The 13,486-nt window shown below is 38.3% G+C and overlaps 1 protein-coding gene and 1 pseudogene across 1 annotated transcript; both read right to left on the bottom strand.

Moving 5' to 3' along the window:
* Positions 1–1,891: 1,891 nt before the first annotated feature.
* LOC107526999 (olfactory receptor 11G2-like) lies at positions 1,892–2,860 on the bottom strand. The gene has a single exon (XM_016199626.2). The coding sequence runs from the start codon at positions 2,858–2,860 to the stop codon at positions 1,892–1,894; it is 969 nt and encodes a 322-aa protein (XP_016055112.2).
* Positions 2,861–10,640: 7,780 nt separating this feature from the next.
* On the bottom strand, positions 10,641–11,505 carry LOC107527035 (mortality factor 4-like protein 2; annotated as a pseudogene).
* Between the last annotated feature and the right edge of the window lie 1,981 nt (positions 11,506–13,486).

The following is a 13,486-nucleotide window of genomic DNA, read 5'->3' as shown; positions in this document are numbered from 1 at the left end:
GCAATCTATAAATTCAATGCAATCTCTATTAAAATACCAACAGCATATTTCACAGATCTAGAACAAACACTTCGAAAATGTATATGGAACCAAAAAACACTCCAAATAGTCACGGCAATCTTGAGAAAGAAGAACAAAGTTGGAGGGATCACAATATCAGATATCAAATTATACTGCAATGCCACTGTAATCAAAACAGCCTGGTACTGGCACAAGAACAGACATATAGATCAGTGGAACAGAACAGAGAACCCAGAAATTGACCCACGCCATTACAGTCAATTAATATTTGACAAAGGAGGCATGAACATACAACAGAGTAAAGACAGTCTCTTCAATAAATGGTGTTGGGAAAATTGGACATGTACATGCAAAAAATTGAAACTAGACCACCAACTTACACCATACACAAAAGTAAACTCAAAATGGATAAAAGACTTAAATGTAAGACATGAAACCATAAAAATCCTAGAGGAAAACATAGGTAGCAAAATCTCAGACATCTCTCATAGCAATATATTTGCTGATACATATCCCAGGGAAAGAGAAACAAAGGAGAAATAAACAAATGGGACTGCATCAAAATAAAAAGCTGCTGCACAGCAAAAGAAATCATCAACAAAACAAAAATAGAGCCCACTGTATGGGAGAACATATTTATCAACAACACATCTGATAAAGGGTTAATATCCAAAATATATAAGGAACTCATACAACTTAACAAAAGGAAGACAAACAATCCAATTTAAAAGTGTGCAAAGGACCTGAATAGACACTTCTCCAAAGAGGACATACAGATGGCTAAGAGACATATGAAAAAATGCTCAATGTCTCTAATCATCAGAGAGATGCAAATTAAAACCACTATGAGGTACCACTTCACACCTGTCAGAATGGCTCCATCAACAAATCAACGAACTACAAGTGCTGGGGAGGGTGTGGAGAAAAGGGAACCCTAGTGCATTGGTGGTGGGAATGCAGACTGCTGCAGCCACTTTGGAAAGCAGTATGGAGTTTCCTTAAAAGATTAAAAATTGACCTACCATTTGACCCAGTGATCCCACTTTTAGGAATATATCCTAAGAAACCCAAAACACCAATCACAAAGAACTTATGCACCCCTATGTTCATAGTAGTGCAATTTACAGTAGCTAAGATCTGGAAACAGCCCAACTGTCCATCAGTAGATGAGTGGATAAAAAAGCTGTGGGACATTTGCATCATGGAATACTATTCAGCTATAAAAAAGAAGGATCTTTTATTCTTTGGGACAACATGGAGGGAACTGGGAAGTATTATGCTAAGTGAAATAAGCCAGTCAGAGAAAGACAAGTACCACATGATCTCACTCATATGTGGAATCTAATGAAAAAAATTAACTGATGAACAAAATAGACCCAGAGACATAGAATCATGGAACAGACTGAGGGATTTCAGAGGGAAGGTGGGGAGGGGAGAGTGGATGGGGAGAGATTAATCAAAGAACTTACATGTTTATAAGCATAACCCATGGACACAGACACTGGTCTGGGAAAGGCCTTGGGGTGGGGTAGATGTGGGGTGGAGGGGATCAATGGTGGTAAAAAGGGGACAGCTGTAATATTTTCAACAATAAAGATAAAAAAACTTTAAAAAAAAAGAAAGAAAAGAAATTACATATCTAATAAAAAATAAATAAATAAAAATTAAACAATTATATATAAAGAATTCAATTTTCTTTAGAAAATTTTATTTCTTAAGTAAGACTAATCCATATGTAGTGAGTGATATTTAAGATGACAATGGGCTTTACTGTTCCCTAACCAAAACTACTGCATTCTCTAGAAAAAGATCTTGCTTATAACTTATTAAGATAAGCTGTGATGGAACTTACTTTACTCTTACCTCTGATTTATGTTTTATGAACAGGTATTTTAGTCCCAAAGACTTTCCTTAGGGCAGCCTTCATCTCCTTGTTCCTGAGGCTATAAATCAGAGGATTGCACAGGGGTGTTATCACAGAATAAAACAAGGTCACAATTTTCTGCATTTCCACTGAGTGTCCAGATCCAGGACTCACATACATCACAATAACAGAGCCAAAAAACAGGATCACCACAGCCAGATGAGACGCACAGGTGGAGAAAGCCTTGTGTTTGCTCGCTGCTGAGGGCATTCGCAGCACAGCCAGAATCACCAGAGCATAGGAGCAAAGGACAAAGAGAAATGTGCCAACTATGAAAATAGCATTGAATGTAGAGTAAATGAACTGTGTAGTCATGTCTTCTGAACAGGACAGCATCATCAGTGGGACAGGATCACAGATAAAATGGTTGATGGTGTTTGGGCCACAAAAGGGCAACTGTGAAATGAGAACAACTGGGGTTAGGAAGAGCATGAACCCACATGACCATCCAAAGACGATGAGGCCAGTGTATAGCTGTTTAGTCATGATATGTGGGTAATGCAGAGGACGGCAGATGGCCAGGTACCTGTCAAAAGCCATGATGCAAAGGAAGAAGCCCTCATCACACCCTAAAGAGAAGAAGAAGTAGAACTGTGCAAAACAGCTCACAAAGGAGATGGCCTTGCTCGTGGAGAGGAAGTTGGCCAACATGTTAGGGATGGTCGTGGTGACATAACATATTTCCAGGAAAGAGAAATTCCCCAAGAGGATGTACATGGGGATGTGAAGGCGCCGGTCCCACCACACAGCGCAGGCAATGGCTGCGTTCCCCATCAGGGTCAAGGTGTAGGCTACCGAGAACAGCCCGAAGTAGAGGAGCTGCCTTTCTGGGCTCGAGGGAAAGCCCATGAGGATAAAGTGACTCACAGAGTGGGTGGGTTCTCTGCTGGACACATTCATTAGTCTGGAAGACATGGAGATGACATTGGTTACTGCACTTTAATGGAGTGTGCTGGTTCTTCCTGAAAACACCAAATTCTTTACAATTTTTAAAAATATACAATGAGATTTCTGTTAAAGCAACAAAACTGTGATCATCACCATCTGTTCCCAAGAGTATGACTTTGTTTTGATAAGATGCAAATAAGTGAAAACATGGCTTGGGGCAATCATGAAACCAGGTCAGGATACTGGATTACACCAGTACTAAATTTGTAATTTTGAGTATGTTACTTCTATTTATTTTCTCATCTGTTTACCATATAGATTATAGTACATGCAAATCTGTGTATGTAAAATTTCTCTCCAAAGCATTAGACAAAAGTAGTTTATTATAATTACTAATATTGATAATAATACCAAATAAAATACTACTTACATTAAGATATTTCAAAAGGTTCTGTCTCACTGAGACACAGTGAAAGGGCACAAGGAATAGTCCTCTTTGTGCTTGTTAATGGCATTGTAGAGTGATGACCCAAAGGGCTCTCTGGGTCCAGCATAGATGGGATATTATATGACCATACCCAACACATGTTTGGTATACAAGACATGCTTTCTCTCTATCCAGCTGTTGAATTCAGCTCCACACCATGGGGAAGAGCCTTACACTTTGGCACCTAAAATTTGTTGGTTGAAAACTTTGAAAAAGTCTCCTGTGAATGTCAGAACTAAACATGCCACTTGGGGCATCTGATTTAGGGAGAACACTGCTCTGAGTGACCGGACTATTGAATGTGACTAGAGTTCGCCAATGTTAGTCCAAAAAATGTTGTGAAGTAGAGAAAAATTGTTTTGATTTGCGTGCATGGTATTTCCATATTACTTTCATAGCTGCTTTCTATGTTTGGTCTTTTTTCTCTTTTTTCGCATATCTCTGGTACACTTTTATATCCATTCTAAGCATTTTCTTTTGAGCCAACCATGAAACATGAAATGCCTCACTCATTTCTGCTCTCCCCTTGCTCCCAGTTTGTTGTTACTCAGAGCTTTTATACATCTTGTTTCCTCGGAAGCCTACTCTTGGCTTTTATGTTCGGCATCTAAAGTGGAAGAACTGCTGTTTATGTATTCTCGTTGCCCTTGGGGCTATGCAGATTGTATCAAGTCTGAAAGCAACATGGTAGGTCAGTCTGCTTGTTTCCCATAGCAATCACATCATACCAGGTGGCAATGCAGGGCAGGCACCAGAATTTATCAAAGTGTAAGAGGTTTTGTGTGTGTGTGTGTGTGTGTGTGTGTGTGTGTGTATTTTGTCCCAGAAAACATAGATTTCCCCTTGATCTGTTGTGATTGTGGAGTAGATTAAAAAATTTATTTAGGATTTTTTATTGAGAATAATTGTATGATTTTTCTCAGCTGAGGCTGCTGTACAGTATCTGAAAAAGAATAAATGTCATCTTCTCCAGAGACAGCAAGCTATGGAGCTAGTGAATCTTGACCATTTGCTAGGTTTGAAAAATAAAGTGCCTTTAACTTAAGAATATTTAAATTGTACTTAAGTATATATAGTGAGTACAAACTAGACAGAAGCAAAGAGAAAAAAGGCATAATATCAATGTTAATGTAAGAGGCAATTAATAATAGATGTTCCAAAAATACCCCCAGATTATTCTGCTGCTTTTATTGAAGAAAATCTCACTTAGCTGCCACACAGTCTTAGCTGTTATATTCATAACTCATTTGACTGAATTTTTAATTTTTGAATCATTTAATTTTTCTCTTACACTCTGACCTGTGTCCTGATACCTTGTTGTACCCCACTTCAAGCACGCTTAGTTATTTTCACCCATAATTGGACCCTAATAGTGGTATATCAAATTAGTGTCAATACTCACCCTGATTTGGTCTCCTCTTACAGTATTTCTTGGGAGTATATAGTCACAATCCAAAGAAGATCCTATATATGCAAGAAACAGAAAGCACACGGATATCGAATGGTTTTGACATTTAAGGAAAAGTCATTTCACATAAAACTAAGACATGTTAAATTAGTGCTACATGTAATTAAGAGCAATATATGTGTTGGAGAGGTAGGATGTAAGAGTGGTATCAGAGATTTGTCATATTTTCTCTATTGAACTAGTAACAAAATTGATTGTGATATTGATAATAAATCCACCTCCAGAAATTTATCACACACTTTCACACAAAATCCCCAGGCCTCTTTGTAAACAATACTCATTAATATTTAAAAAGGATAAGAAAGCTTTATAAATGTATTTCCCAAGATTCAGAGAAATGAGAAAAATTAATATTTTCAAACTTTTCTGTCTGAATTTGATTTTAACCAGGTATTTACATTTTCAGAGCAAGAAGGAAGCACTTTCTGGCAAATCCATTTATGCAGAAAATTCACTTCTTATAATAGGGAATGCAAAGTTTTAACTCACTCCTTGGATACATGCTGAGAAGAAAAGTCAGAGAGTGGGAATAAAATGTTACCCCACCGAGTGAAAAGCGTGTGAGGGACTTCTGGAGAATTGGATGATCCAGTTTGTAACCTTCCATTACTAGCAAAGAGTAAACTAAAGATTAAAAACTCATATTTATGGTAAAGATGAAAGCCCAGATGAAGGTATTACTTAAACTTATTTCCTTGTCATGCCTTTTGAGATTCAGGACCCTCTCCCCTGATGAGAGAGTTTTTTAATTTTGTTTACTTACAATGAAATCCCAAGCCCTGCTATTCCCCAAGGAATAATGCATTTACAGAACAAGGTTTTTCTCTTCTCTTGTGCTGCTACTAACCAGGCATTGCAAAGGGGCCGTAGCGAATAATTAAATGGTAATAGAGCTGTAATAGCTACAATAAGATGATGTACCATTAGAGTCCCTGTTTCTATTTTGAAGAGAAACAATTATTTACCAATCAATATTCTCAAATTTGTTATTTAGAGACATTTCAGTTGCCATTTTATGATAGCCATTAGAAAAATGACATTTTAAGTGCTAAAACTGGCTGAGGGTTATTCAATAATGTTTATAGAGTACTTAACGGACACCAGGGATATAGCAAGGTAAACAAAATAGAAAAAAAAAATCCTGCTTACCCAGAACAATTCAATTGAAGGTGAGAAACAATTTCAAAAAATGAAATGAATAAATAAATAAGTGAATTATAATTTTTATTATAATTATATATTTTTTAATTTGAGAAAAATGAAGTGCAGGAATGGCATGGAGTGGAAATGGGCAGGACTTGGACTTCTAAATAGGGTTTTACAGAAAGCCTAACAGAGACATTAGCATTTGAGCAGAAGCTTAAAAAAATGAGGGAACAAACCAAGAGGATATCAAGAGGGATTTTAGGCAGAAGGAAGAGATAATGCTAGGAACAGGAAGTAGGAGTGCATTTGTCTCATCAGGAGGAGAACCGGGAGGCTGGTGTGCTGGACTAGTGTAAATGGGGGAGAATGCCCCTGTATGGTACTCAGTCTGTTATCTCCATTTCTTCTTTGTATAACATCTGTACTTCATCATACTCTTCTTTTTTAATTTAAAAAGTATTTTTAGATTTATTGAGATATAATTGACATATAACAATGTGTGAGTTTAAGATGTATTTGATACACATATATAGTGAAATAATTGCCACCATAGCATTAGCTAACGCATCCATCACCTCACAGAATTACCATTTCTCTTTTGTGGTGAGATATTTAAGATGTACTCTTTTAGCAACTTTATATAATACAGTGTTGTTGACAATCACCATAATGTACATTAGATTCTACAAACTTATTAATTTTATAATTGAAAGTTTGTATTTTTGGTAAACATTTCCCCATTTCCCATACCACACACCCACTGTCAACCACACATCTGTTTTCTGTTTCTATTCGTTCAACTTTTTTAGATTCTAAAGACAAGTGATACAACACAATATTTGTCTTTCTCTGTCTGACTTATTTCACTTAACATAATGCCTTCAAGGTCCATCTGTATTGTCACAAATGGCAAGATTTCCTTCTTATGGCTGAATAATATTCTGTTGTATGTATATCCAATATCTTCTTTATCCATTCATCTGTAGATGGACCCTTAAGTTGTTTCCACATCCTGGACATTGTGAGTAATGCTGCAATGAACACAGGATGCATGTATTTTTAGACTCTATTTTGTCTATTTCCACTCTGATCTTTATTATTTCCTTCTTTCTACTCACTTTGGGCTTTGTTTGTTGTTCTTTTTCTAATTTCGTTAGGTGTAAGGTAAGATTATTTATTTGAGATTTTTCTTATATCTTGAAGTAGGTCTGTAATGCTATGAATTTCCCTCTTAGTACTGCTTTTGCTGTGTCTATAGAGTTTGAATCATTGTGTTTTTATTTTCATTTGTTTCAAGGTAACTTTTGATTTCTTCCTTGATCTCATTGCTAAACCCATTCATTGTTTAGTAACATGTTATTTAGCCTCTATGTATTTGTATATTTTTCAATTTTTTTCTTGTAATTGGTTTCTAGTATCTTACCCTTGTGGTTGGAGAAGATGCTTGATATGATTTCAATCTTCTTAAATTTATTGAGACTTTTTTTGTGGTCTAACATGTGGTATATCCTGGGAAATATTGCATTTACACTTGAAAAAATGTATATTCTCCTGCTTTTGGGTGAAATGCTCTAAAAATATTAATTAAACCCACCTGGTGTAGTATGTCATTTAAGGCCACTGTTTCCTTGTTGTGGCCTCTATCCATTGATATCAATGGAGGATTAAAATCCCCTACTGTGACTGTATTACTGTTGATCTCTACTTTTATGCCCACCAATATTTGCTTTATATATTTATGTGCTCCTGGGTTGGGTGCATAAATGTTTACAAGGGTAATGTGCTCTCTTTGGATTGATTCCTTTTATCATTATGTAATGTCCCCTTTTGTCATTTATTATAGTCTTTATTTTAAAGTCTATTTTGTATGATATAAGTTTTTCTACCCCATATATTTTTTTCATTTGCATAAAATATCTTTTTCTATACCTTTACTTTCTGTCTGTGTGTGTCTTTCATTCTGAGGTAAGTCTCTTGTAGACAGTATATGTATGGGTCTTGTTTCCTTATTCATTCAGCCACTCTCTATCTTTTTTCTTTTTTATGAAATTTATTGGGGTAACATTGGTTCACAAAATTATACAGGTTTCAGGTGCACAGTTCTACTACATATCATCTGTATACTGTATTGTGTGTTCACCACCCCAAGTCAAGTCTCCTTCCAGCACCATTTATTCCCCCATACCTTCCTCCACCTTTTCCCACCTCCCTACCCTGGGAATCACCACACTGTTCTCTGTGTCCATGAATTTTTTCTCTTCTTTTTTTTTTGCTCACCCCCTGCACCCCAAACTCCTCATCCCAAGAGCTGTCAATCTGCTCTCTAATCTGTCATTTTTTTAATATTAAAATTGCATATTTGTTATCACAGAATGATTAAATATCTACATTCATAATTAACTTTCCTAAGGAAGATTAAGTATCTTTTTAACACCCCTCTATAGTTTTAAGCAACATTCCAAAATAGTAAGTTTGAATCCAAGTAATAACACATAAGTCCTCAGTTATAGAATAGCTTGATTTCCTTTGGAAAAAAAGAATGCTTTGGGATGGTTTTTCAGTACATGCACCAGAAAAAAAGCAAAGTAAGCCATAAAAACTGATTTTTATATTTGTGGACCAACTTTTTAAGAATTTTACTTATTTTATTTTTTCCATCACCATTTATACCCCATATCCTCCTCCACCTTCTCCCACTCCCTCCTCCCCTAGTAATCACCACACTGTTCTCCATGTCTATGAATTTTTTTCTCTTCTGCTTTTTTCTTTTTTGCTCACTCCCTGCACCCCCTATCCATCCCCTGAAACTCCTGCCCCCACCGCCAAGAGCTGTCAGCCTACTCTCTACCTTATGACTTTTGATTGGAGTATTTAAGCCATTTACACTTAAACTGATTATTGGTAGTTATGTATTCCCATTTTATTCTTTATAATTATGTTCCTCCCCCCTCCTCCCCCCTTCTTAAAGAAGTGCCTTTAGCATTTCTTGTAAAACTGGTTTGGTAGTGATGAACTCCTTTAGCTTCTTCTTGTCTGGGAAGCTCTTTATTTCTCCTTCAGTTTTAAATGATAGCCTTGCTGGGTACAGTAGTCTTGGTTGTAAGTCCTTGCTTTTCATCACTGAATATTTTGTGCCAATTCCTTCTAGCCTGAAATGTTACTGTTGAGAAATCAGCTGACAGTTTATGGGAGCGCCTTGTAGGTAACTATCTTTTTCTTGCTGCTTTTAAGATTCTCCTTTTGTCTATAACCTTTGCCATTCTAATTATGATATTTCTTGGTGTGGTCCTCTTTGGGTTCATTTTATTTGGGATTCTCTGTGCTTCTTGGACTTATGTGTCTTTTTCTTGTGTGTCTTCTTCCTAGTGAAGTTTTAATCATTATTTCTTCTAATACTTTTTCAACTCCTTGCTTTCTCTCATCTTCTGGTACCCCTATGATGCAGATGTTGTTACACTTCATATTGTCACAGAGGTTCCTTAAACTACCCTCATTTTTAAAAATCATGTTTTCTTTTTGCTGCTTTGATTGGGTAGGTGTTTCCTGCTACCTTATCTTCCAAATCACTGATTTGATCCTATGCTTTATCTAACCTGCTGCTGATTCCTACTAGTGTATTTTTTATTTCAGATATTGTATTCTTCATTTCTGACTGGTTCTTTTTTATGGTCTCTATGTCCTTTTTTAATGCTTACTATTTCTTTGTTTAAGTTTTCATTCAGCTCATCCATTTTTCCTCTAAGTTCTTTGAGCATCCTTATAACCATTGTTTTGAATTCTGTATCTGGTAGATTGCTTGCCTCCATTATATTTAGGTTTGGGGTTTTTGTTTTTTTTTTACTTGCTTTAAAATAAATTTTATTTAAGATCTGAAATAAAGTTCCTAAAATATCAACTTCTCCAGAAAACCATGGCTACACAATAATGCATTGCCTCTGTCATGTTAGAACATGCATTAGACTCAAACACAAAAACCATGAGACAAACCACCATCCTTCAACAATTTGAGAAAAGGTAGAATGCCCAAGAAACAACACAGATAGACTTGTAGAGAATGGCCTGTTTTATTTTATTTTATTTTTAAAAAATATATCTTTATTGATTTCAGAGAGAGTAAAGGAGAGGGAGAGAGAGAGATAGAAACATCAATGATGAGCGAGTCATTGATTGAGCCCACAACCTGGCCATGTGCCCTGACTGGGAACTGAACCCCGATCGCCTGGATCCCAGATCCATGCTCAACTGCTGAGCCACACCCAACCGGGCGAGAATGTGCTGTTTTAATTCAAGCACCATTAAAAAACAGAGCACAAGTGCATAGATTTTCTGGTATATACATTAAGTTGAACCTTTGGCACTAAGAATCAGTGCATTTTATCATGTAGCATTAACACATAATTAGAAAATTATGTAGTGTCAAAGGGACAGAACCACCAGTATTCAAGCAATGTGGTTGACTAGGGAAGAAAATGTTCTACTGACTGTCTTTTCTTTGTCTACTTACTGTACACACTAGTAGCAACTTTGAAATGAGAAAAGGAGCTTGTACTCTTTTTTCTTTTCTGTTTAAAAAACCCCCAGAAAAACTGAAATATAAACCCTGTTATTCATTAACAATTTTAAAGAACATCAATTATACAAAAAAAAGACTAAGAACAAAAAGAGTGTTTACAGATAAGACATAATAGTGAGTGGTCAGTAGACCTTCACAGGGCTTTCTGGTGGTACTCAGCCAAGCCACTTTGTAATCACTGACAGCAAACAGAGATGCAGCATTCTTTGCCAGATATTTTAGAAAATTATACAAATAGCCCAACAATAATAAAAGGCTCTTCTCATCAAGGGGCATACATGCCAACATTGCTCTGATTCTTATGAATAATCTCAGTAAGTATGGCACTCAATAAACCTGGGACATTGGTGCATCAGGGTAAGCCAAGATTTCAGCATACTGCAACCTCTCAAATTTATAGAGCAGCTGAGTGCCCAACATCACAAAGTATTCTTTTATTCCCCTGATTACTTCATTCACTGCATATTCCTTATTGTCGACATTTCCCTGTGATTTCTTGCAGCTTGCATACTCTTCCAGAATGACATCTACATTTTTCTTAAGGAGTTGAAACAGCTACTTCTGCTTCATAGGTAAGTACCAGTCCTCAACAAGCCATGCTTTTAATTCTTCAGGAATTTTAACTTTAACTTCCTTCTTATTCTTAAATGCCTCCTTGCTTCTGACAGTGAGGTCAGCCCCTGGCCCTTTTCTTCTGAGGTGGCTGAAAGGCTTCACTGGTACTGCCACCATCTCCCTTTCCAGGAGTCTTCTGTTTGTTCTTTCTTGTCTTCCTCATGGATCCTGAAGGGGGTTCTCTGCAGAGCGACCCCTCCCCCCCATCTGCCTGGGAGGGCTGGTTCCAGATTCTCCTACTGTGGGCCAGCTGTCTTCTTTCCTGATGAGGCCCCTCTCATCTTACTTCTCTGCATATTGCTTCTAGTTGTTTTTTTGAAGTTCTCCAGATTGTTGTCCAAGAGTTTGAGAGCCTTACTTTGTGGAACTCATTCAATCCTATTTTTATTTCAACCAATAATCATTTTCCTTCTTGCTCTTCCAAGAATTCCTAGTGTTTTGCCAGATGGAATCTTATAGATCTTTGGGGATGGTCTGGAAGGATGAGGTGGGAGATACAACCCAGATTCTGTAATCAGGATCAGATCTTCTGATCCTTACTATACAGCAAACTTGCTTTTCTGATAATGGCCCGCAATGAGAATCCAATTCTTTCCAGCAGCTGATGTGTGATCACTGCCTTTCTTCCAACAGCCATCTCTATAGCTCTTTTCCTGGGATTTCTCCTGTTCTTTCATTTGGGGCATATTTCTTTGTTTCCCCATTTTACCTGCCTCTCTGTATTTGATTTTGTACATTAGGTAAATCTGCTATGTCTCCAAGTCTGGGTATGGTAGCCTTACGTAATTGTTTTGTGAAGTTCAGTGGCTCAGTCTCCCTGATCACCTGAACTAGGTGCTCCAGAATGTCTCTTGTGTGGGTTTTGTGAGCCCTCCTGTTGTACTTGAGTTTTGATTACTGTTGGCTCATTTATGGGTGGGGTTGACCCTCTAGCTGGTTGACTATGAAGATTTACCCTGACGACAGTATATGAACCACTGTGTGGGGCTGACCCCATGAAGCAGAATTTACCCCAACATTGTCTGGTGCCTGCTGAAACCTCCCTTTGGGTGTGCCACTTTTGGAGCTACTTGGGTCATGCTCTCATGTGGTCTAAAACCTGCCACTGTGTGTGTTGGTTCTGGGGCTCTTGGGAGGGACTTTGGTATAGGGCAATGTCAGATGCTACCTGTGACCATCCCTGAGCTACCTGTTTGGAGTTACAAAGTGATTCACAGTTTGTGGTTGTCTCTGCTGGGTCTGGGTACATGTGGGAGGGACCAAGCTGTATACCAAGGCTGGCTTCAACCAGTGCCAAGCCCAGGGTCAGGTCAACAAAGGCATCCCAAGGTCTGTATTTGTCAGCTGCCTGTTAGGCTCAGTCACTGATAGAACCTCTGGCGGTAAGTGACTTGTGTGAGGTAGGTCCTCAGTCACCAGGTAAGGGTAAGTAGTGTTCACAAGGTTAATACAGATTCAAACTTGGCACCAGTGCTGGGTCTGAGGCCACTCAGCCAAAGTCTCAGGGTACACCTAGGCCAACCACCACTGGCTGGGGGCCTGGGGACCTTTGAGTGGGGCAGGGTCTCAAAGAGTCATCAGAGTGAGACAAGCAGAGTACATTAGGCTAAAACAGATCAAGATTTTGCTGTGTAGATGAAGGATTCTGCACAAAAACAGTGACACTGGTTGAGCATGTGAGGGAAAAATGACCCCTGCCCTAGAGCCACACAATTAAGTCTCTGTTTATATCTGCCAGAACCTTCCAAGAAAGTCTTCACCATGGACCCAGGTTTGCCACAGCCAACTGACTCCTCAACAGCAGGCAAGCTCAGCAGGGTGGGGCTACAGGGAGTGGAGAGGATAGAGCTACAGCATTCCCCTAGACTGATGCCTTATGGAGGGGAGTTCTCCACCCTGGAAATGCATCTGTGGGCAGTGTGGGAGGACTCAGTACAGGGACCTTGGTGGTTATTTCTCCAACAATCTCTCTAGAGCCACACTACCAGACTTTCCCTGTATGATTCCAGCTCCCTCTGAGCTGCCTTCCCTCCACTGGACCCCTGGGTGAGTGGCTGCAAACCAGATTTTGTTTCTTGGCACTTTAAGAGGGTGCTTGGGTTTCTAGCAGATTCCCATGTCTCTCTGGCAAACAGAACCCCCTGCACATTTTTACAGCTAAATGTTTTGAGGATTCCTCTTCTCAGCTCTGGTGCTTCAAACTGGAGAGCCTGGGTGGAGCTGAAATCCCTTGCTCCTCAGATATCCTACCAAATTCTCAACCACAGCACATGGGTGTCAGGCTAAATCTTTCGTGTCTCCACTCTTCCTACCAATTTTGATGTCGCTTCTGTTAATCCTTAGTTATAAGACGCCTGTTCTGCT

Source organism: Miniopterus natalensis, chromosome 1 (assembly GCF_054644295.1).
Source record: "Miniopterus natalensis isolate mMinNat1 chromosome 1, mMinNat1.hap1, whole genome shotgun sequence".
Classification (NCBI taxonomy): domain Eukaryota; kingdom Metazoa; phylum Chordata; class Mammalia; order Chiroptera; family Miniopteridae; genus Miniopterus; species Miniopterus natalensis.
Note: the sequence above shows the minus strand (reverse complement) of the source record. Positions and strands in the feature narration are given on the sequence as shown.

Bases quoted from the DNA above. Each gene is read 5' to 3' on its own strand.
- LOC107526999 (XM_016199626.2), bottom strand. From the start codon at position 2,860: ATGTCTTCCAGACTAATGAATGTGTCCAGCAGAGAACCCACCCACTCT.